The sequence below is a fragment of the Trichechus manatus genome, unplaced genomic scaffold (assembly GCF_000243295.1).
Source record: "Trichechus manatus latirostris isolate Lorelei unplaced genomic scaffold, TriManLat1.0 scaffold00054, whole genome shotgun sequence".
Taxonomy (NCBI): Eukaryota; Metazoa; Chordata; class Mammalia; order Sirenia; family Trichechidae; genus Trichechus; species Trichechus manatus.
Genome location: NW_004443990.1, coordinates 1,204,561 through 1,227,317, shown reverse-complemented (window position 1 = coordinate 1,227,317; position 22,757 = coordinate 1,204,561). Strand labels below are relative to the sequence as shown.

Genomic DNA, 22,757 nt, shown 5'->3' with positions numbered 1-22,757 from the left:
ATGTCTATTTCTAGCTTTCTGAGGAAGCGCCATATCATTTTCCAAAATGGTTGTATCATTGTGCATTCCCACCAGCAGTGCATAAGAGTTCTGATCTCCCCGCAGCCCTAGAGATGGCATTTTTGCAGGGAGTTCTGTTTTAATATATATTTTTCACATGCTGGGTTTGTGGTTGTGTATTGTTTGACCTTAAGATAGATAATACACTGCTACTTACAAGAATTTATAGGTGAATGATAAAAACTGGTGTTATTCAAGATTTGTGTTTATTATATGGCAGTGAACTAACTAATAACTGTTAACGTGCATACTTAAGTTTATTAGATTTCTTTCTTTTTTCAATGACAAACTTTCTTGTTTAATTGCCTTTTTTGGTTGGTTATACTAAAGAGAGTAGAGAATGTGTCAATTATCTGGAGTTTAGGTCAGACTACATAGGCATGAAATGTATATAAATATATAGGTCTATTGTAGATTCCTTTTTCCTTCAATATGAATTGGTCCTTATATTCTAGTCTGTAATATAAAAAGATAGCTTTTTTGGTGATAAATTACTAGCTATCAGGGCCAGTGTTTCAGAGTTTTCCTATAATGGTTGAAGATATTTTCTGTGTTTTATAAATTGCTGTTTACTTATGTGTTTATAGTTGTACAATCAAACATACATTAAACTATTCACAATTTAAAGTAGTAAAATATGGGAAAAATAATTCAAGTTTTATTACTGATTCAGATAATTTCTTTGAACATTTACTTAGCCTGAAAATGTATAACTATTTGTAGTTATTTCTGTGTCCATTTTTAAGGCACTGATGAAGCGTAATGATTTAATGTTACTTGTCAGCATTATTACCTCTGGTTACCAGGTGGGCCAGGGAGAAGCCTGTATTCTAACCATACATTTATTTCAAGAAATACAGTTATCTACTGCTGAGCCAGAAAGACAGATGTGTATCAAACTAATGCATGGTAGTATAAAGATGTAGTAAATAGTATAGTAAGAAGTACAAATCAGAATAATAAGAACATAGAGAAGGTTGAATTCTAGTTATGGGAACCGTAGAGGCTTCTTTAAGGATGGGCAGTGTTTAGGAGAAGGATATGAAGAGGAGTGGGAAGGAAGCAGAAGAAGAACACTTCGAAGTAGGGACACATCAGCTATATTCAGAGAGGTAGGCTATTGTGCGTATGGTGTGTGTATGGGAGCTGGGTGGAGTGGGGAGAAACATGAGAGGAAAGGTGAGTCTTGGGAAATAAGGCTGGGGAAATAGTAAGAAGTCATTGAATGCCTTGGTAAGAAGTTTGAACTTTATTCATAGGCAGTGAGGAGGTTTTTGAGCTGATAGCTTTGTTTTAGAAAAATTATTTTGACGTGAGAGATGCATTAGTGCTAGGAAGAGTGGAAGCAGGGAAGCCAGTTACGCTTTTTTTTAATAGTCTAGGTAACATAAACCAGGACAGAGGGAATTGAAGGGTCCTGTAAGAGATAAAAAAGTTGATACCAATTGGCATTCCCCCCCACCCCCAAAAAAGGGAGACCTAGGGAAAAGTTATATAGGGTCGCTTTGAGTTGGAGTTGACTCGATGGCAAAGGATAAGGGCAGGGAGAAGTTGGAATTGACTGAGGTTTTCTGCTTGGGTGACTGTGAATGGTATGTCCTTAACAGAGATTGGGAGGGAACATAGGAAGAGAACTGTGTTGTACTTTGTTTTGGACCCTGAATTTAAAGTGTTACCTACTGAGCTGAGATGTCCCACCATCGGTCAATATGGGGCTGGCCTCAGGTAAATGGTGTGCCGTTTAGTCTCATTTTGTTTTCTGGGCCTGTCTAATCTTTGGCTGACGGGTGAACCTCAGGAGTAACTTCATTACTGAGCTATAAGGGTGTCCAGGGGGCCATAGTGTTGAGGTTTCTCTAGTCTCTGTCAGACCAGTAAGTCTGGTCTTTTTTCCTTTTTTTTTTTGTGAGTTAGAATTTTGTTCTACGTTTTTCTCCAGCTTTGTCCAGGACCCTCTATTGTGATCTCCGACAGGTATATTTCTGCTTCATTCTTTTAGAACATGTGCTTCTCTAGTTTAAAAAATCATTTGCAAATGGAGATCTAGCTGTATCATGTAATCTTTTCTCTAAATTTGTGTTTACCTTACATGTGTATGTTTTTAATGTGTGATGAGGCTTTTTAAGTACTCTAGATTGGAGGGGAGTGCGGTCGTCTAGTATACTAATATACATCACGTGAAATAACTACACAGCCAGTTCTTAATTTTGAGGTTTTTCTTTTCAACAGGTTTTGCACTGATTGCAAAAATAAAGTCCTCCGAGCATACAATATCCTGATTGGTGAACTTGATTGCAGCAAAGAGAAGGGCTACTGTGCTGCACTTTACGAAGGCCTGCGGTGCTGTCCACATGAACGACATATACATGTGTGCTGTGAAACAGACTTTATTGCACATCTTTTGGGTCGTGCTGAGCCAGAGTTCGCAGGAGGGTATGAGTATGTAATTTGCTAGAATGGGCTATCTAGCGCTTTGCTTCGTTTTATTACTGAAAGTTTATTTCCATCACCTTTTGCCTCAGTACGTATGATACATGTATAGAGTGTGCATGTAAAGATGCTGCTGTCTTTAAATACGCATTTCTTAATTAAGTGAGTAAAATGCAGAGAGAAAGTGTCCTGTGGTATTGGTTCAGTCCTCTGCTTCTTGTTGCTTAAAGGGAGGCAGGCTTTTTGTGGCATTCATTATTATAAATTATCATTTTCATTTGAAAGTGATTAGCTGAAAGGGATTTTTTTCCCCCCTTCATCTGTGCATTACCATGTTTAAGTTTTTATTCACTGTGATGGTTTTTGCTTAGGAAGTGAAGTCTTTGCAGCAGGGGCTTAAATGCTGTATTGAATGTAATTCATGAACTGTGTATGTTATATTATTGTTAAATTATATTAAAACCTAAAACAGTATCTCTGGCCTTGTGAAAATAAAATCATAAAAGGCAGAATAAATCAAATCCATTTTTCTTCTATGTTTATTTATCAACCCTCATTTGAGTGCCTACTTTCTGCTAGGCATTTAGAATATAAAGACCTCTTTTATCACTAAAACTTTGTAAATACTTCTGCTAAAGTCTGGCCTAGAGGGCTTTTGCTCATGATTGAATCCCTTTGACATCGTCTTTCTCCACTTCCCCCTCCAAGAACAAAATAAAACACAGTAAAAACGTAGGCATTTTGCTATAATAGGAAGGGGAAAGGAACTGTCATGCCTACTCTGGACTGGGCACTTACATATGATGTTTCTGTGCCCCAAAACTATGAGTGCCAGTTCCTGAATTACCTTATTTTTAGCAGTATTAGGATTGAGTTCTACATGCTTGTATATTTCTCATTGATTATATACATGCGTGCTTATGTATTTATAGTAATTGAGTGTAAATGTATAACTCTTGTGATTAGATTGGTATTAAGTGTGCAGATTATTTTTAAAACCTGGACTTGGCAGATGTGATAACTGTATTTTTATGTTTCAGTGAAAGGTATCAGGAATTGTGTGATTTATTTTCCTTTATAGGCGAAGAGAAAGGCATGCTAAGACAATAGATATAGCTCAAGAAGAAGTTCTGACGTGCTTGGGAATTCATCTTTATGAAAGACTGCATCGAATCTGGCAAAAACTACGGGCAGAAGAGCAGACGTGGCAGATGCTTTTCTATCTTGGTGTTGATGCTTTACGAAAGAGTTTTGAGGTAATAGCAGTGAGCTACTTCATTATCCAAAAATGCTTAGCCCAGTTCTTGGACTGAATATTTACTTAAGCCATGGGTCTTGCCTTTCCTCAGAGGCCTGTAATCCACTGATACAGTTTCATAGCTTTTGGGGGAGGAAGGTAGATTTAGGAGGCTGCGATATTTAGAAGAAGTTGTTTGTGAATTCCTCTTGGTTTTTCAATTCTTTTATTCTTCAGCCTTAGTTTTTAGACTTTCTAGAGTAGAAAACTGAAATTAATGATTATTGAACAAGATGCTGTTATGTAATATAACTAATGAAAAGTTAAAACCAGCTAAAAATTAAGCAACAAAACTAGAAACCTTTAATGAGTCCCAGTTTGCCTGTTGATGTTCAATAGTATAAAGTAATGCTGTCTGAAAGGCATGATATAAAAACTACTTTTTAGGTGCATGCTGAAGTCTCTTTATAGTGCTGATAGTGGGTTTAGTGCTTGTGATTTGGTAACTTTTTTTTTCTGTCTCTGATTATACTCTGTAGAACATAAGTTTTTGGCTAGTGAATATTTTATTTTATTCTAGGGCGTGGTTATAACCCTTTAAGTCACTGGTCCCTTTTTAGAGTGAGATGAAGGTTATAAACCCCTTTTCCAAAAGTCCTTCCATGAACTTTAAACACCCTGTTCTGGGGAGCCTCGAGATTTGTACTGGTTCTTGTGAACAGATTTCTTTAATCTTACTCTTTTTCTCTTTGTATGTTTGTGCCTTTAGAGACTAGATTGTCTAATCAGGTTAAATAGCCTTCTCATTGTGTAAAGAAATGAATGAATGTTTGTTAAAATTCTGAAATTCGAAACTAGAATATTGCTGGTTTACAGTAGGAGTGTGTGTAAGTATGTCTTTCTCCATTGGGATTAGTTGTATATTGCCTTCCTGAGTAGATTTTAAGACTGGCATCATTTAGGATATTAACTTAAGATTCCTTTGTAAGAACTACCTTTCAAAATTGCACTATGAAACATCATGTTCTCTTGTGTGTGGTATTATTGGAATATAACATGAAAATTTCTATGGAAAATGAAGTTTGGGCCAGCATTCACTCTCAGCTTTGTTTTTATAATAGATGACTGTGGAAAAAGTACAGGGTATAAGTCGATTAGAACAACTTTGTGAAGAATTTTCAGAGGAGGAACGTGTAAGAGAACTCAAGCAAGAAAAGAAACGCCAAAAACGGAAGAATAGACGAAAAAATAAGTGTGTGTGTGATATTCCTGCTCCCTTACAAATATCAGAAGAAAAGGAAGTAAGCCAAGAGAAGGTAGTATTCTATAATACCAACTTGTAAATGTGTAGTACTGCTTTAGATAGAAGGATAACTTTTTGCTAGACTTGGGCATTTTTTATTATGCTCTTCCAGATGTGAGCTCCTGTAGTTTACATATTGGCTTTTTTCCTCCTGTAGTCTGTGTAAGCCAGAATTTTTAATGTCATGTATTTGTTAGTTAACCTCTTTACCAGATATTACTGTGCTGTTAGGATCAAAGTCAAAATGTGGAAAGTTACCTCTGTACATGATCTAGAGCAGTTAACTTTTCTGTCCCAGGACCCCTTTACATTTTAAAAAATTAAGATGCCCAATGAGCTTTTATTTATGTGGGTTATATTTATCAGTAATTACTGTACTAGAAATTAAAACTGAGAAATGTTTTAATTATTACTAATTCAAGCATGATGATAAGCCCATTATATGTTAACATGAACAATATTTTTGAAAAATATTTTCCAAAAGAAAATGGAAAGAGGCATTATTTTATATTTTTACAAATCTCTTTGATGTTTGGCTTAAGGGGAGTCAGATTCTCATATTTGCTTTTCCGTTCAGTCTGTTTTCATATGTTGAAGCGTATGAAGAAAATCTGGTCTTACTGAGATAAATATATGGTAAGACAAGGGAGGACTATTTTAATATAAGCTGTTTTAGATGTCTACTCAAAAGTTGATATTTAATGAAGTTAATGATTTTTACCACTTTATCAAGGGCATTCACAAGTGAAATATGCTTTTTCCCCCTGTGAGTGTTTGACAAGTGAAGAATATAATGACTATTAGTACACTTTGGTGACACTGCCTTTATTTGTGTGAAGAGCTTTGCCCACCATTGTAAATGCCAACACGGTGAAAAAGGCAATTAATGTCTTAATATAAATATGAAAATAGTTTTGACTTTGCAAACTTCCAGGGTCAGGGACCACACTTTGAGAACTGCTGTCCTAGACTTCAGAAGCCCTGGTGGCACAATGGTTAAAACGCTTGGCCATTAACCAAAAGGTCAGCAGTTCGAACCCACTGGTTGCTCCAGGGGAGAAAGATGTGGCAGTCTGCTTCTGTGAAGATTACAGCCTTGGAAACCCCATGGGGCAGTTTTACCCTGTCCTGTAGGGTTGCTATAAGTCGAAATTGACTGGACGGGAACGGGTTTTGGTATCCTAGACTTAACTGATATCATTAACTCTCAACTTGATTTTAGTTGGTTCACAGTCTTGAATTAGTCGTTTTTCATGAGAACAGTTTTTTCAGTTGTTAACCTCTTAACTCCTAATTGGTTAATGCTAAGAAAATTAGAATGTAATAACTGTGTAGGTAAATCTTTTTATACAGTCTCTTAATGTTGATCTTATAGGAAACAGACTTCATAGAAAATAGCTGCAAAGCTTGTGGCAGCACTGAAGATGGAAATAGTTGTGTAGAAGTAATTGTTACCAATGAAAATACATCATGTACCTGTCCTAGCAGTGGCAATCTTTTGGGGTCCCCTAAAATGAAGAAAGGTAAGAAAATAGTTTATTTTTAAAATTAACTCTTTTTTAAAATATTTTTTATTGTGCTTTAAGTGAAAGTTTACAGTTCAAGTTAGTTTCTCATACAAAAATTTATACACACATTGTTATGTGACCCTAGTTGCTCTCCCTATGATGTGACAGCACACTCCTCCTTTCCACCCCGGATTTCCCGTGTCTGTTCAACCAGCTTCTGTCCCTTTTTGTCCTCTCATCTAAAATTAACTCTTAAAGGCTATTCTTAGTTATAAATGTAAAAGCTTTTAGAGATTTTAGAATTTAGGAACTGCTTTATAACCCCAAGAATATCATGTAATTTAGTCAAGTACCCAAAATTTCCTTTCTCTTTATGATCTTTGATTTGTTGTTATTTGACAAAAAACTGTTATATCCCTAATAATATTTTTATTATTTAGTTTACTTTCTACTCTCAATAAGTCATCAATTTTGAAACTTTTCTGTGGTCCCCAGTTGGCTCACTCTTTGTCTCAGTATTTTTATTGGTATGTTGATTGTAGCTATCTGTAACTTTTACCTGATTTATTCTCAGGTTTATCTGCACACTGTAATGGTAGTGATTGTGGATATTCATCTAGCATGGAAGGGAGTGAAACAGGTTCCCGGGAAGGTTCGGATGTGGCCTGCACTGAAGGCATTTGTAATCATGATGAACATGGTAGGTTCAGGTTGAGCTTCCCAATTATTTCTACTACATGATTGATTTCAGAGCATAAATAAGAGGGGTTATTGCTTTCTGCAGTTGATGACTCCTGTGTTCATCACTGTGAAGATAAGGAGGATGATGGTGATAGTTGTGTTGAATGTTGGGCAAATTCTGAAGAGAACAGCACAAAAGGAAAAAATAAAAAGAAGAAAAAGAAAAGCAAGATGTTGAAGTGTGATGAACATGTAAGTGTCATAACCTTTACTGTGGAGAACAACCTATTTTCCTTGGAGTTGCATGTGTACAGTTTATCTGCTAGGATTTATGTATTTTTTAAATTGAGTACTTTTTACAGTTCCATTGGTTGCTCATCTTGTGATTTTCATGTGTGTCTGATGTGTCCAACAGTGCATCAGTCATAAATCCAGTTCATTCTTTTCATAATACTGTTTTATTTAGTAGCTGTGTAATCTTGAGCAGTTTGCTTAATCTTAGTATTGTCATATGTAATGTTGGGATAAATAATCCCTATGAGATTAGGTTCTGTGAAGATGAAATGAGATTATATTGAAATGTTTGTGTAGTGTCCAGTATAGAGTAAGTGCTCAGTAAATGATGCTTCTGCTATTGTTCAGTATTCCTTCTAAAGGTTTAACTCTCTTACAGGATTTTTTTTTTTTCTTTAAAGAATAATTGCTATTATTCCCTGCCTTTTTACTTGGGAAGTCCTTTGCTGTGGTTTCAGATCCAAAAGCTTGGAAGCTGTATTACAGATCCAGGTAATCGAGAGACCTCAGGAAATACCATGCACACAGTGTTTCACCGTGACAAGACCAAAGATGCACATCCTGAAAGCTGTTGCAGCTCTGAAAAGGGTGGGCAGCCACTGCCTTGGTTCGAGCATAGAAAAAATGTACCACAGTTTGCAGAACCTACAGAAACGTCATTTGGTCCTGATTCTGGAAAAGGTGCCAAGAGCTTAGTTGAACTCCTTGTAAGTAACCCAGAATGTCTTACTGTGGACAGCAGTTTGTTCAGTAGGTAGAGAGGGAGGGGCACTGTTTGTTAGAGGTAAGGGAAAACTTTTAAGAAATTAAGGGCAGTATTTCATTGTTCTTTGATACCTTCATTTCTGCTCTTCCACTCATGGTTTATGCAACTACTCTGGAGGACATTTCCTTGTCCTTTGTCTCAAAAGTGGAAGAGACTAGTTGAGAGAGGGAAGTAGAGGTAGCACTGTGTGCAGGAGTCTACCTCCTTGAAGGAGAGTTATTGTAAACAAACCCTCCCTTTCTGAGTGAGAATTTATGCTAGCCACCCTTTTAGACTAGGAAAGAATATAGAACCTGAACTATAGTCCACCTTTTAGGTTACTACTTTCAGGTGTCATGTAGGATTAATGAATAACTGAACTTGGGAAATCTTCTATAATTGACTTTAATTCCTGAGACTTTGAATCAGTTATACCTGATTCCAGGTGACCCCGTGCATAGTGTGTGTGGTGCTGGGAGAAAGGCAGTGTCTTATTCATAGCTATTAGGGTCCTCATGGAATCAAATCCTTTGCAGAATGACATGCTGCTTATGCTGTAAACACCCTAATTAAAGGATTTATGTGACTGAATTGAAACTAAAAAGCTAGGCTTAATTTACGTCATAGTCTTAACTACTGCTTTAATTTGCAGGATGAGTCTGAATGTACTTCAGATGAGGAAATCTTTATCTCACAAGATGAAATACAGTCATTTATGGCTAACAACCAGTCTTTCTACAGCAATAGAGAACAATACCGACAGCATCTGAAGGAGAAATTTAATAAATACTGCCGCTTAAATGATCACAAGAGGCCCATTTGTAGTGGCTGGTTGACAACGGCTGGAGCAAATTAAATAAATAAAATAGCTCTGTCTTTCAGTGAAACACTCAAGATGACTACTGCGCCTTCTCTTTCAACAAACTCTTAATTTAGTGACTTATGGCAAAATTTTATCTTAAATCAATGTGATTCTTTCTTGTTTTGGGAGACGGTGGAGGTACCCTCATTAGTTTGTTCTTTCTTCAGGCTTGTGTCTTTAGTTGCGTGGCTGCGCAGGCCTGCCGTATGATTTAAGCCATCTCTTTTCATTAAATGTTTCTCTTCCTGTGAAACTTACTAAAGCAACCTAGTGGCAAAAAGTAATGTTGTACTTATACTTCTGTACAGAAATGACAATGAGCTGAATATATGGTTTTACAAAGTAGACATCCACTTGCAAAATGTTTGGATATAATGTTAAAGCTCAATGTGCAAAATTTAAAATAAAGAATATTTATTAATACGCATAGTAAGATTTGGTGTACATGTTTCTAGTTAATGTGTGGCAGTATTTTAGTATTTGCCACTTGTGGACTTGGTACTTGGCCAGTGTTGATGTTAGAGAGAATGAAGAACAAATGAGGATAGAGGTACAGGTTAAACAGAAGACAAAATTCTTCCCTTGAATCGAGCTGATGACCTGGAAAAGCAGTCTCCAGTCATTTGTTTTGAAAGAGTAAATTTGCTGCAGTACCTTTAAATACTAGCTAGCATCTTAATTTCTCAAGAGACTTTAATTGCTACTATTAAAAATTCCCTGATAATACAAAACCCGTTGCCTTTGAGTTGATTCTGACTTACAGCAGCCCTGTAGGACAGAGTGGAACTGCCCTGTAGGGTTTCCAAGGCTGTAATCTTTACAGGTGCAGACTGCCACGTCTTTATCCCATGGAGTGGCTGGTGGGCTCCAAGTGCTTTAACCACTGTGCCACCAGGGCTCCCCTGATAACACAAAGCACCTTAAATTCAGAGGCTCATATTGACCCAGAAAAAATGAAACCAAAACTTGGCAGAATTTCAACTAAGGGTTGCCCGATAATTACTCAGCATTTAAAACTGGGATCAGAAGACTGCAATGATAGCTAACCATACTGTGGTCTGCATAAGTGCGCCTTCAGCCTTACCTGGTTTCCAACAATAAAGTCACTATGGCATTACAGTTTACTGCTGTTGCAGGCTGTGTGAGCACTGAAGAAAGAGATCCCCCAAGGAGTAGCATTTGGCTGCCATTTAAAAGGCTGAGTCAATAGCTCAGTAAACACGTGTGCTTGGAGCTTTGTGTCTGCATATTGATAATACTTGGTGAGCAGCAGACAAGCAGTGGGACAGTCAATACTGTTGAACAGTAGGGACAGAGTGAATTTTATGGGCTTTCAGCCACTTAATCAGATTTCAAGTGGGCAACAGCAGAAGCTCAGTGAGATTTAAATTTTGTATTTGGTGGTGTTTCTCTGATCTACGTCCTCAGTTGTCTTTTCATATCTATGTGTAGGGATTGGGGCAGAGGTAAGATGAGTTACGATTCATCTCTTATCGTTGTTTGCTTTCACTTATCCTGGCATCCATAAAAAAAAATTACTAAGGGTTTTCCATACTCCTTGGCTCTGAGGCCAAACCCCTTTCCACCACCCATTACAGCTAAGTATTCTCTTGAGACCCCCTAAAGGCAAGGACTGGTTTTGTTGTAATCTTTGCCTGTGGAGCCTAACAAATGATAGCAAATGAGTGCTTTTTGAATTAATAAACCAACCACATTTACTACTTCCATTCCTTGCCAGGCAGGGGTTCCAGTGGTTATTCAGAGATGCTTTTTCTTTGGAAGGATGGATACATTAAGAATGCAGAAGAGAGGCAGTTTTCAGCACTTTGATGGAACATCCTGAGTGGTCAGTCAGAGAGCAAAGTGAGCTCTAAGAAGAGACAACCCAAGAAGAGACAAAAGGGCTAATGGTTTTATTTGTTGAGAATATACACAACAAAACATACACCAATTCAACCATTTTTACATGTACAATTCAGTGACATTAATTACATTCTTCACGTTGTGTAACTATTCTCACACTCCTTTTTTGAGTTGTTCCTCCCAGGGCTAATGGAATTTCGAAGGCAGTGTAGGAGCATATCCCTGGCCGAAGACTGAACTGTCTGCGGTCCAAATCATGCTTCACCAGTTTCTCAGTACACTCATTTTAAAAAGGAAAACAATAGTACCTATCTCATAGGGTGGTGGAGCCCTGGTAGCGCAGTGGTTACTACAACTGCTAACCAAAAGGTTGGCAGTTCGAATCCACCAGCCACTCCTTGGAAACCCTATGGAGCAGTTCTCCTCTGTCCTATAGGGTCGCTATGAGTTGGAATCAGCTGGACGGCAATGCGTTTGGTTTGTCATAGGGTAGTTGTGCAGATTAAATTTCTTAATATATGTAAAGTGCTTAAAAGTGCCTATCACACATTAAGTGCTCAATGAATGTTAGTTATTGCTTTAATCTTTGTTATACATGGTGATACATTTGCTCTAATGGGGTGGGGGCTGGAAATGACCTAGGTAGGATAGTTGGAGGCAGGGCATTTAGGGACAGAATGCCAGTACAGGTGTACATGGGTTATTTCCATTTTTAACCATTCTACTATTCCTTGGCTAGTAAAGTGGAGGGGTCAGTCAGGTAGGGTGTGAAGAGCCCTTCCCAAGGTCACCCAGTGTTGATGGCAGAGAACTAACTGCCTTTTCTGGGCTGAAGCCTTCCATGTAGCCAAGGCTGGTTTGGGAAGGCGTTTGGAAGTCACTTTAAAACCCGTTGCAGTTGAGTCAATTCTGCCTCATAGCAACACTAGAAGACGGAACTGCCCTATAGGGTTACAAGGCTGTAATCTTTCTCCCACAGAGCGGCTGGTGGGTTCAAACTGCCAACCTTTCGGTTAGCAGCCTAGCGCTTTAACCACTGCGCTACCAGGGCTCCTGAAGTCACTTTCCAAAAACCAATCCTGTTGCTGTGGAGTCGATTCCGACTTAAGGGCCCTTAATTTCTCATACCGGTCTTAGGGGGTGCCAGCATGTGCGGTAGCGTGGCCCAGGGGTCAAAGGTGCTGGATTAAGGTGGAGCCTCAATTAAGGTGTAGTCTCTGCAGGACGTGGTTTCGAATCCCACCGCTGCCAACTCTATAAGCGTCCTGGTGGCGCAGTGGTTAAAGCGCTCGGCTGCGAACCATAAGGTCAGCGGTTCGAACCCACCAGCCTCCGGGAGAAAGATGTGGCAATCTGCTTCTGTAAAGAATTACAGCCTTGGAAAACCTATAGGGCTCTGTCCTACATGGTCGCTGTGAGTCAGAATCGACTAGACAGCAGTGGGTGGTCTTAGGGGGCAGGAACTGGGAAGGAAGACTGAGCAAGAGGCAAGAGTATGTGCAACCTTGGGGCTGGAGCAATCCCCGGTTGAAGCTCGGTTTCCCTGCCCCAAGGGGAAGAGCTCACCAGAAAAGCAGGACAGCACGCTCCCGGGCAAGTCTCCCGCGCCTGCTGGTAGTGCGGGTGGTACGCTTTCCCCGGCATCAGGGCAGGGGCGGGCTCGTCGAGCGCGAGGGGGCGGAACCGGAAGGGGCGGGGCCTGTCGGGGCGGGGCAGCCAAAGGATGTGGCTTGGCGTGGACGAACGGGGGGTGGAGCCCCGGTCGCGGGCCGGCTGGGATGGGGGTGGGTCGAGGCGCGGCTGGGACGCCGGCAGGTCAGCGGTGGCTGTCGCGGCGGTGACAGGAGAGCGGCCGGGCCTCTCCGACCTGGGGCGGAGCTCCCCGATCCAAGTGCCGGGCTCGCGGAACGAGGTGGGCGGGCGGCTTGGTACCATGGCCAGGGCCGGCATGGAGCGGTGGCGCGACCGGCTGGCGCTGGTGACGGGCGCCTCGGGGGGCATCGGCGCGGCAGTGGCCCGGGCCCTGGTCCAGCAGGGACTGAAGGTGGTGGGTTGTGCCCGCACCGTCAGCAACATCGAGGTAAGGCCCGGCCGGGAGCAGGGACGGTCTGGGAGGCGTCGTTTCGACGGAAGTAGGGCTGCGGGTGGGGGAGGGGGAGTGGCCAGGCTGTGAAGCTGTCCTTACTTGCCTGCCACACCAGGGCCATTTGCCACGGGCTCTGGGGCAGGAGGGATGGATACCTAGTCGGGGAGACCTCTAACCTTCGCTCCTTTAAGTCCCGTCTTTTAAGGAGACATTTTCTCCTGACAGCCCCTGCTCTAGTGTATACCACATCTCTAACTCCCGGCATTTTTTCTCCCCCATCACCTACCTTCCCAGGATCCGGGGCTAACTGGGCAGCCAGGGAGAAGGAAAGAAAGCTTTTCTGGCCACAGTGGCTAGGTTGGCTACTGGATCGCTTTCTCTGTTCCCCAGACCCCACCCACCAAGCCAGACAAAATTTGTTGGCCAGCCAGATGAGCAGGAGCTAGAGGTTTTGATCATTTAAAATTTTGACCCACTTCTTAGGGTGGGAAGCCCTGATGGCGCAGTCGTTAAGAGCTCGGCTGCTAACCAAAAGATGTGCAGTTCGAATCCACCAGCCACTCCTTGGAAACCCTATGGGGCAGTTTTACTCTGTCCTATAGGGCCCCTATGAGACAGCATCAGGTTTGGGCTTAGGGTGGGGTTGGGGTGGGAGTGGAGTTTTTCTGAAGAAGTTCAGCCCCGACCCCCAAATCTGAGGGTTAACCCACACCTTATGGGCATTCGGTATGAATGGACTATTCATAGATCTTTCTGAAATTTCACTGTCCCAGGTGGGACTAAGTGAAATCTGGCATTGAACATGTGAACCCCAAGGGGACAAAGCAGTGTGGAAGTGGAACTGCTGGTTTTCTCTTAATGTGGAGTTGGGAGTCATTGCAGTTCTGAACAGCAAGAACTTAAAGAAATATGAAACTAAGTTGGCCATGTTGGAGCCGGGAGGAAGGAGACAAGAAAAATTTGCATCATAGATCATCTTCAGATTTGCCACTGGTGGAATCACTCTCAGGGTCTGGGGTAGTGCTTAATTGCACTGCTTTATCTCCACCATTGCTCCAAGTCTCCAGGCAGGGAAGGGGTAAGGAGGCCTTGAGTTGGGGCAGAGGGAGAAGGTGTACAGGAAGGAGGACCATCCCCTCCCTTGCTGCTGACCAAAGGTACACTTTATAGCTTTCCAGATAATCTCAAGGTCATCTGGCTCTACAGCTGCCCCACTTTGCCCCTTCCTCTCCCCTATTCTGAGGAGCTCAGGGCCCAGCCCCATCCTTGGAGCCCAGAAGATCAGGCTAGAGATTGGAGAACTGGATTTCCTAATTCTAAAGCCACTCTTAACCTTTCCTACTCCCGTACCCCAAACCAGCCAGGAAGGGGGGGGTCCCTGAACCCCAGGGGGATCCCCAGGCTGATCACTCAACTCCAGGATGACTGCATGCGATGAGGGTCAAATGCCTGTGCTGTGAGGGAACTGAAATGATTTCAAGTCATTTTTGAGGGTAGGTGGGGAGTTGGTCCAGGTGGCACGCAGGGGCAATGAGAACGTATTGACAGGGAGAAATATATTCTTAGTCCCTTTATTCCAGCTTTCCCAAGGGCAACTTTGAGTCTGGAGGAGGAAGGGTGAAGTTATATATGCCAGGCTTTCTTGCTCACGATCGATTGATTCATTGATATGAAAGCAGAGTTTGGGTTCTGGCTTCCTAGGGAGGGAAGTGCCATTTCCTGAGGTGATAGTGAGTAGGTGAAACTGGGTGAGAGGGGGTTTCTGAGCCCTAGAGGATTATACCTTTTGAACTCACAGAGAGTTAAAGCAGAAAAGGATCTCTTAAGTCTTTTGATCTAGCCCTTTATTCCCCGCTTGGTTTAGGGAGACGAAGGGGCTCCAGGCCAGGGCAGCTGGCCAAGATGGCCTTCCTGTAGGGCACCCCGCACCCCTACACATACACATGTACGCAGTCACCTTCACAAGGTTCAAGGGCCCAGTCACTGGCCTCCAGGACCACACAGCTTGTTTTCTTCTGCTTCTGGATGTCAGCTTCCCTCATGGACATCTCTCTGTGGCTCTGCTTTCTCACGTGTTTCTCAGGGAGAGAAGCCTTGGGGTGGAGAGTGGTACACCAGGGGACACATAGAAAGAATCTGTCCTGACTTCCCGATCCTTCCTATAGGTCCCGATCCTTCCTATAGGTAGGGAGAGGAGAGATTGGCATTTGGGCTTGATTGAAAGGTATGTGTGAGAACTCCAGAGCCAACTGGCTACAGTTGGTGGTGGTGGGGTGAATATGTGTGTGCCCTTCAGAGAGTTCAGAGATGAGACTTTCTAGGAGAGACTGGATGAGGTGATGGGGGATGAGAGAATCGAGGCCCTGGGGTGACCAGGTGACCAGCTCAGTGACTCTCGGTACAGGGTGAGAGGTGCTTCTTACCTATATATAGGCAGAAGAGATGTATGTTCCTGTTGGAGAAGAGGCAGAAAACAGATATCCTTTCTCAGGATCCCTGGCCCTCTTTTCTGACCCCCTCACAGCCCCAGCCCTTCTCCCTTCTTAGAATGGAAGACTCTCGTTTATGTGAGGTTCCTGAAACCTAACACTACAACCCAGTTTTATTTCATTGCTCTCCTCAGCTTTCCCCGCCCCTCACTCAGGCAGTACTTGACCCCTGGACTTTGATCAAAGGAGACAAGCTTTGGGGATGGGCAGTTCCAGCATCCAGGTGGCAGAAAGGAGGCTGCCGCATGAGAGAGTTCTATGAGTCGTGACACGGAGGGAGGTGTGTCTCTGGGTGGGGAGGTGTGGGAGTGAACAGCTCACCCCAGTCAGACCCCTGTTGGGTTTCATAGGAGCTGGCTGCTGAATGTAAGAGTGCAGGCTACCCCGGGACCTTGATCCCCTACAGATGTGACCTGTCAAACGAGGAGGACATCCTCTCCATGTTCTCGGCTGTCCGCTCTCAGCACAGCGGTGTGGACATCTGCATCAACAATGCCGGCCTGGCCCGGCCTGACCCCCTGCTCTCAGGCAGCACCAGCGGTTGGAAGGACATGTTCAACGTAAGGCTCTAGGCGGGGATGGGGGTGGGGGAGGAGAGCAAGGAGCCAGGGGTTTGTGAACCAGAGCGCTGCTGGGGATAGGTCAACAAGGAAGAGGGAGCTTCAGGTTCCTACCTGAGGTGTTTTGGCTCTCACTTTGCCCTTGCTTCTTTCTTTTCCAGAGGGTTGCTGAGTGGATGAATGGCTCTGTATTTTCAGTCCTTTGTTCGATTGAGCCCTCACAGTTAGTTCTTAAAATCTAGGCCGATTGCCTTCTGCTGGACGAAAGATTGGTAGGGGAGAAAACTGTGTATTGAATGTCCCCCATGTGTTATCACTGAGCTGAGTGTTTGGGAACATGGTCTTCTGGAAGAACAGGCACTGGGAGACAAGAGGTGATGTTCTCACTCAGTCCTGCAGATAATGGTGTGATTTGAGCAGCTTAGTTACCTTCTCTGAGCTTCAGTCTTGTCACTTTTAATTGGGATGAACCCACCCACACCATCAATATCTGGGGTTGCAAACTCAAATGTCCCCTGGGGCCAGGTAGGTTGCACAAATGAGTGAGCAGGTCAGCTGGGGTCTGCAGTGAATGGAAGAGCACATGGCCATCTGAAGGGGTGGCTGCTGCTCAAGTCCAGCATCATTCCTATAAACAGCAGTGTGGGCCCAGTGTGGCCAGATGTTAGGATTTCTTTGCCAGAAGTGAGGAGTCTGGATTTTTTTGTGAGGGCTCGGGTGCTCACTAAACACCTAAATGTGATAGTAAAATGACAGCTCCATGAGGGCAAAGATTTTTTTCTGTTTTATTCTTTGATAGAGTCTCAGCCCATAAACACTCAGTGTTTATTGAATGAATGAAACTTTCCAATACATATCGCAAACTAAAATTATTTAAGACAGTGTACACGCCAAATGCAGCCTTCATGGTATGAATTTTCAACTTTGGGACTGTATTATAGGGTGATGTTTAGATTATGAAAGTATTTGTAGAAGTTAAAAGCAGTGTGTGAACATGATGCTTCTTTTCTCCCACAGTCCTTTTCACATCTGCAGACAGTAGATTTAGCACCCAGTAGGTGCTTGGGCAAGGAGCCTGGGTGGTGCAAGTGGTTTGCAATTTGCTGCTAACCTAAAGGTTGGTGGTTTGAACCTATCCAGTGGGTCTGCGGAAGAAAGGCCTGGAAAACTGCTTCTGTAAAGAAAACGCTATGGAACAGTTCTACTCTGTAACACATGGCATTGCCATGAGTCAGGGGCTGGGCTGACTCCTGGCAGCTAACAATAACAACAATACCAGGTGCTTGGGCCTGGAAATGAAGCAGTGACAAGATAGCCCTGCCCCTGCCCTCAGAGAGCCTTCTGGGAGAGCAGAGTCATGTTCCACACCTGCAGCAAGTGGGTCTCTAAACCTGGACCTCAACTTGCCCTTCTGTAAGATGAGGGAATTATATTAAATCTCTAAGGCCCCTTTCTGCTTGAACATTATCTGATTCTGTTAGGACTATCTTATAAAGCATCTTTTTCATCTCCACCTCCACCCCTGACCCCCAGACCTAGGAGGTCCATTTACCTGGTCCCGCGGGCTCTGTTTCTCCTACTCCATCTGCCCTCAGGAGCTGAGTTCTCTGTCCCATAAACTCACATAAATAAGATGGCCAGAAAACCTCTCCTGCCCTTCTGGTGCACGTCTCTCCCTCCTACTGTCGTGAACGCTGAGGCAGGTTCACACCAAGGGTGTTCTGTTCTCAATGCCTGGCTCTCTGACGCCCGATAAGGAGAAACATCTAATCTCCCAGCTGGTTCCCTCTCTTCCCAAGGGGAGAGAGTGAAGACCGGATGACAGGTTTATCTTCTTGTCCTCATGTGTGAGGTGGAAAGGGCGGGGCCGGGCAGGAGCCTTACAGCAGAGACCTTTCTTCAGGCTTCTGTTCCATGAAGGCTGGGGATTTGGGGTCACCTCTGCTAGAGTGAGTTGGAGGCGGGTGGGCAGGGGCCAAGGAAGGCATGAACCCCCATGTTCTTGGGCGCTCCCCTGCCATCCCTGTGACAAGTTACACTGCCTTCTAACGAGTCTCCAGGCCTAGTCTTGTAGATGGAACGCAGGTTAAGGGAAGGCATAAAAAGGAGGAGGGTCAAGCCTTCTCTTCTCCTCCATTTTAGTCTCAAGGGAAGGGATGGTAAAGAGAGTAGGTGAGTAAGGTAGGGAGAGGCTAGAGTCTGTGCTTGTTGTTGTTGTTAGGTGCCGGTGAGTCGGTTCCAATTCATAGCTACCCTGTGTACAACAGAATGAAACACTGCCTCATCCTCACAATTGTTATGTTTGAGCCCATTGTTGCAGCCACTGTATTGATCCATCTTGTTGAAGGTCTTCCTCTATTTTGTTGACCCTCTACTTTATCAAGCATGATGTCCTTCTCCAGGGACTGATCCCTCCTGATAACTTGTCCAAAGTATGTGAGGTGAAGTCTCGCCATCCTCGCTTCTAATAAGTATTCTGGCTGTACTTTCTCCAGAGTCCGTTCTTGAGGAGAGATTTTTAAGCCATTCTAGAGGAATTTTAGGCTGTTTAGGAGAGGGCAGGGCCAGGGACACTGTCCCAGAGAAGAGAAGGATAGGGTATTGAGGGAAGAAAAGGAGGTGATTCCCTAGTGCAGAGGTTCTACCCTTCGCAGAAGAGAGCCAACATGGAGCCTTCTGGGTTATGCATGGAGTTAGGAGTTTTGTTTCTGTTTGCAGGGACTTGGGGGTAGGGGTCACCCAGGAAGAAGAGCTACCTCTGCTGTCAGCCAGGACTGGTGGCTTTGGGGGAAGGGTCACCTAGAGTAGAAGGCAAGGTACCTGGGCCCATTGTTGGCCTCTAGTGGAACCTAGACACTCTACCTCTACACCGCCCCCCCGCCAGGGTGCTCTGTGGCTCCATCACCTGCCCAGATGGGCTCAAGCTGGAGACACTCCATTCCCCTCCCTGGCCTACAGGTGAATGTGCTGGCCCTCAGCATCTGCACACGGGAAGCCTACCAGTCCATGAAGGAGCGGAAGGTAGACGATGGACACATCATTAACATCAACAGGTGAGGGTGGGTGGCCAATTGGTAGAGTCCAGATTATCACTCATCCTCCACACTGGGTGCTCTGAGGTAGTTCACTTGACCTTTTTGGAACTTAGTTTCCTTAGTAGTAAAATAGCACGATTAGGGTGGGGGTGAGAATGATGTGTGTTAAGTGCCAGCCCATGGAGGGTAGAATGGGTAGCTCAGCCCCTTCGCTTTGCAGCTGAAGCCTGGGAACTCTCCTGGGACTGAGCTTCTCCATTCTTCAGGCCCTGGGCTGAACCCCACCTTGTGAGAAAAAGAAGGACTGCAGACTCTCTGCCATCAGGAGCGCCCAGTCTGATGGGAGAGACATAGCCCCTGCCCCCAGAGTTCTCCTAATAGAACCATTTCAGTGAACCCACCGATGGAATTGAGATACTTTGACATCTTGTGTGACCAGGAGAGAAGGTCCTGTGGTCAGTGTAGGGATGACCTCTAGGAAGAGGAGGGCCTTCAGGAGCTGCTTGAATAACAGAAGCTAGATTGGTGGGCCATGGAGATGGCCACTAAAGGTCCCCTTTAGAAGGCATCCCTGTCAGTGTATGGGTGGTGGGTTCATGATCTGATTGGGTGGGGGTGGGAGACTTGACAAGTACAGCAGAGGGCACTGCCAGTCTCCCAGGTGCCTCACTCCCTCTCCTTTCCCCTTCCCTCCCTCTATCCAGCATGTCTGGCCACCGAGTGGTACCCCAGTCGGTGATCCATTTCTACAGTGCAACCAAGTACGCCGTCACTGCCCTGACTGAGGGACTGAGGCATGAGCTTCGGGAGGCCCAGACCCACATCCGAGCCACAGTGAGGGCCTGGCCTAGCCCTGGGAGGGATAGGGTGGGCACTGGACCCCCCTCCATCTGCCACCCCTCGCACACCACCCAGGAAGCTCAGGTCCAGGGTGTGCTGGGACTGGACTAAGTACAGAACTCCTGGGCTCTGCTGCTACTTTCATTCCCCTGCTCGGTACTTGCGTTTCCCCATCTCACTGGTCCGGGAGTCCGTGACCAGAATTAAACTTTGAGGTGGGAGGGGCTGACCTGAGGGAAACACAGTGGGGTAAGACTAAGGGAAAGCAAGGGATTATGGGAGACCAGGTGTGCAGTGGTTGGAATCATTCTGGGCTTTTCTGCTTGAAGGCTACATGACCTTGGGCAAGTCACTCAACCTCTCCAAGCCTTAGTCTTCTCATTTGTAAAATGGAGATGATGATACTTACCTAATTATGAAGCTTTAAGGGACACCACTTTGTAAAACATTTACTTAGCATATAGTAAGGGCTCTGTAGATGGCAGGAATCATTGTGATCATCCCCAGTGGCAGCTTTGGAGGGAGGAGGTGGCTGCTGGACATTAGGCAGCCATCTCTGTGAAGCTGTGACTTCCATCCTTTTGTCCCACCCTTCCCGAAGGCCTGACCTCTGGTTGGGGCAGGGGTGGGGCAAAGCTAAGCCCTTGAGCAGGCCCTCTCTGTTGGCCCAGTGTATCTCTCCAGGGGTGGTGGAGACACAGTTCGCCTTCAAACTTCATGACAAGGACCCTGAGAAGGCAGCTGCCACATACGAACACATGAAGGTGGGGCCTCCCTCTGGGCCCGGTGAAGCCACTCTCCCTAAGTGTAGGCGGAGGGACCCTTGGTCTTCAGACCCCCATCCTTCTAGCCAGCCTGTCACCTGTCATGGAGAGTTGGGGTGGGAATGTGGATGCTGGAGAGGGCCTCAGTGTGGGGAGGGACCTTGAGTCCATTCTGTCCCCAACCCTTTCCTCCATACTCTCAGTGTCTCAAACCTGAGGATGTGGCCGAGGCTGTCATCTATGTCCTCAGCACTCCCCCGCACGTCCAGGTGAGTCTGACCTTGACTGTCTACCCCCTGGAGGAGCCTAACCATCCCCAGAGGAGGGGAGCAGGGAGGCCTTAAGGGGGTGGGAGAGTGCCCTGGCTGCCTCAAGCCGTGTGCCTTCCGCAGATCGGAGACATCCAGATGAGGCCCACGGAGCAGGTGACCTAGTGTCCTCTGGGGAGTTCCTCTTTCCCTCCCATACCCCATGGCTTGGCTACTGCCTCTGGATTTTAGGTGTTGATTTCTGGACCCCTGGATTCCACTTCCCTTCTCTACTCCCACCAGAGGCTAGAAAATTTGTTGGAGGTTTTTATATTGTCAAATTCTTTCCATTGCAAATGTAAAAATGGGCTAGGGAGAGAAGATGGTGTCCCTGATTGTTTTACCTGTTAACTTGTTCTTGGTCCCCTTCTTGGGCTCCTTAACCTTTGCTCTCCTCAGTATCTTCCCTTTGACCTGGGAAAGGGGCTGTGGCCAAAAGGAGGGCTTCCGCCAACCTTCTTGTACCCCAACTCCTGCCCCTCAGGGTTGGGGTGGCAGAGAGAAGCCCTAACCTTATATCTGAATGGTTATCCAGGACTCCAGGCTTTCTCCTCTCCATGCTCTGCTTCCCCTACCCCCTTCCCAGCTCTCCAGCCCAATCTTGGGGTTCTCGGCGTGGGTGGTCATCACGCTGACTATGGCAAGAGAACGCCAGGGCCTAGCTCCCAAGTGGATTTCACTCTTGATAATTAAAGGAAAAATTCCAAGCAACCTACATTGACTTCGGAGTGTCTTTCAGTTCTTTCCCCTTCTCTGTGATCAGGAGTGACTGTCTCAGAATGTCTTCCAGGTGAGGGAGAAGGTGGGTAGATTTGGGATATCACTTCTGGTGTGTGGATTACTTTAGGTGGCGGAGTGGATTTGGGTTGGGTCTTGAAATGGGTAGGCATTTGCCAGCAAAGAAGACAAACTGTGTGCAAGGCTGGGAGGCGAGGAAGAGCATGCAGTCTTGTGGGAACAGCACATAACTTAGTGCAGGAGTGAGATGGGGCTGGAAGGGTAGCTCCTGATTTGATCACTAGGGGTCTGAACGCTGAGCAAGGGAGGCTGGACTTTACCGGTGGACCAAAGGCATCAGTTGGTTTGTCAGCAAGGGGGGGACAGGAGCACAGCTGTCAGGAAAAGAATCAACATCCACGTAACAGGAAGTTATTGCTGGGGTCCTGCTGACTGGTGGTGAGGGTCTGACAAGGCAGTGGGGAGGGGCTGGATGCAGGAGAGGATTCTGAGGAATCCGCAGCACTTGGTGGCGGTTTGGATGTGGAGAGGGAGGCACCAGACCGACTTGGTTGAACAGGAAGAGTAGCACATTCCCTTAAAGTGTCCTTTGCTGGAGTCGGGGTAAATGTGGCCTCTCAGCCTCCTAGAACTCCAAGAGTGCAGAAGCCCTTTGCAGCTACGGCTGCTTGAGGAAGTTTGGCCGAGCGCGCAGGTGGAGGACCCAGGGCCTGCTGAGCAAGGGTGAAGTGACAGTGGAGCTGACAGTAGCGTCAGCTAAACTTGGAGCACCGCCTCTTGGCCGGCCGCCGCTCGGTGCAGGGTGCCTCAACCACCCCTGCAGGAGGCACTGTGTGGACAAATTAGCGGCAGGGCATGCGCGGTGCGTCACCGGCGGTAAGGGGCGGGGCCTCGCGAACCCGGAAGCGGAGCGGCCCACGTGGGAGCCGAGAAGTGGGCGGTCGTGTCTTAGCT

At 45.2% G+C, this 22,757-nt stretch overlaps 2 protein-coding genes across 10 annotated transcripts in view; both read left to right on the top strand.

The window, feature by feature from the left end:
- The window catches only part of GGNBP2 (gametogenetin binding protein 2), a 29,999-nt gene extending 20,446 nt beyond the window's left edge, over positions 1-9,553 (top strand). For 3 of the 5 annotated variants that reach the window (XM_023732679.1, XM_023732677.1, XM_023732676.1), the window contains 8 exons: positions 2,290-2,499; positions 3,572-3,746; positions 4,849-5,043; positions 6,406-6,553; positions 7,113-7,238; positions 7,323-7,471; positions 7,972-8,220; positions 8,911-9,553. In XM_023732679.1, coding sequence (XP_023588447.1) covers positions 2,290-2,499; positions 3,572-3,746; positions 4,849-5,043; positions 6,406-6,553; positions 7,113-7,238; positions 7,323-7,471; positions 7,972-8,220; positions 8,911-9,114 — 1,456 coding nt within the window. In that variant the 3' untranslated portion in view covers positions 9,115-9,553. The remainder of the gene's footprint in view (positions 1-2,289; positions 2,500-3,571; positions 3,747-4,848; positions 5,044-6,405; positions 6,554-7,112; positions 7,239-7,322; positions 7,472-7,971; positions 8,221-8,910) is intronic. The other 2 variants (XM_004377837.1, XM_023732678.1) reach the window with 1 other exon arrangement.
- Positions 9,554-12,760: 3,207 nt separating this feature from the next.
- On the top strand, positions 12,761-22,534 carry DHRS11 (dehydrogenase/reductase 11). Of its 5 annotated transcripts, none has more exons than XM_023732671.1 (7): positions 12,761-13,063; positions 15,909-16,118; positions 19,077-19,171; positions 19,858-19,987; positions 20,665-20,757; positions 20,961-21,026; positions 21,465-22,534. In XM_023732671.1, the coding sequence occupies exons 1-7, from the start codon at positions 12,917-12,919 to the stop codon at positions 21,756-21,758; spliced, it is 1,035 nt and encodes a 344-aa protein (XP_023588439.1). In that variant the 5' UTR covers positions 12,761-12,916; the 3' UTR covers positions 21,759-22,534. The 5 variants fall into 5 exon arrangements, with proteins under 5 accessions (XP_023588439.1, XP_004377893.1, XP_023588440.1 ...); XM_004377836.2 differs by lacking the exon at positions 21,465-22,534 and adding an exon at positions 21,150-21,458; XM_023732672.1 differs by lacking the exon at positions 20,665-20,757.
- Positions 22,535-22,757: the final 223 nt, after the last annotated feature.

What these genes read in the sequence shown, in the direction of transcription:
- DHRS11 (XM_023732671.1), top strand. Translation starts at nt 12,917, where the DNA reads ATGGCCAGGGCCGGCATGGAGCGGTGGCGCGACCGGCTGGCGCTGGTG. An exon ending in AGACCCACATCCGAGCCACA is followed by an intron (nt 19,988 to 20,664) that starts GTGAGGGCCTGG and finishes CTGTTGGCCCAG; the next exon opens with TGTATCTCTCCAGGGGTGGT. An exon ending in GCACTCCCCCGCACGTCCAG is followed by an intron (nt 21,027 to 21,464) that starts GTGAGTCTGACC and finishes TGCTCTCCTCAG; the next exon opens with TATCTTCCCTTTGACCTGGG.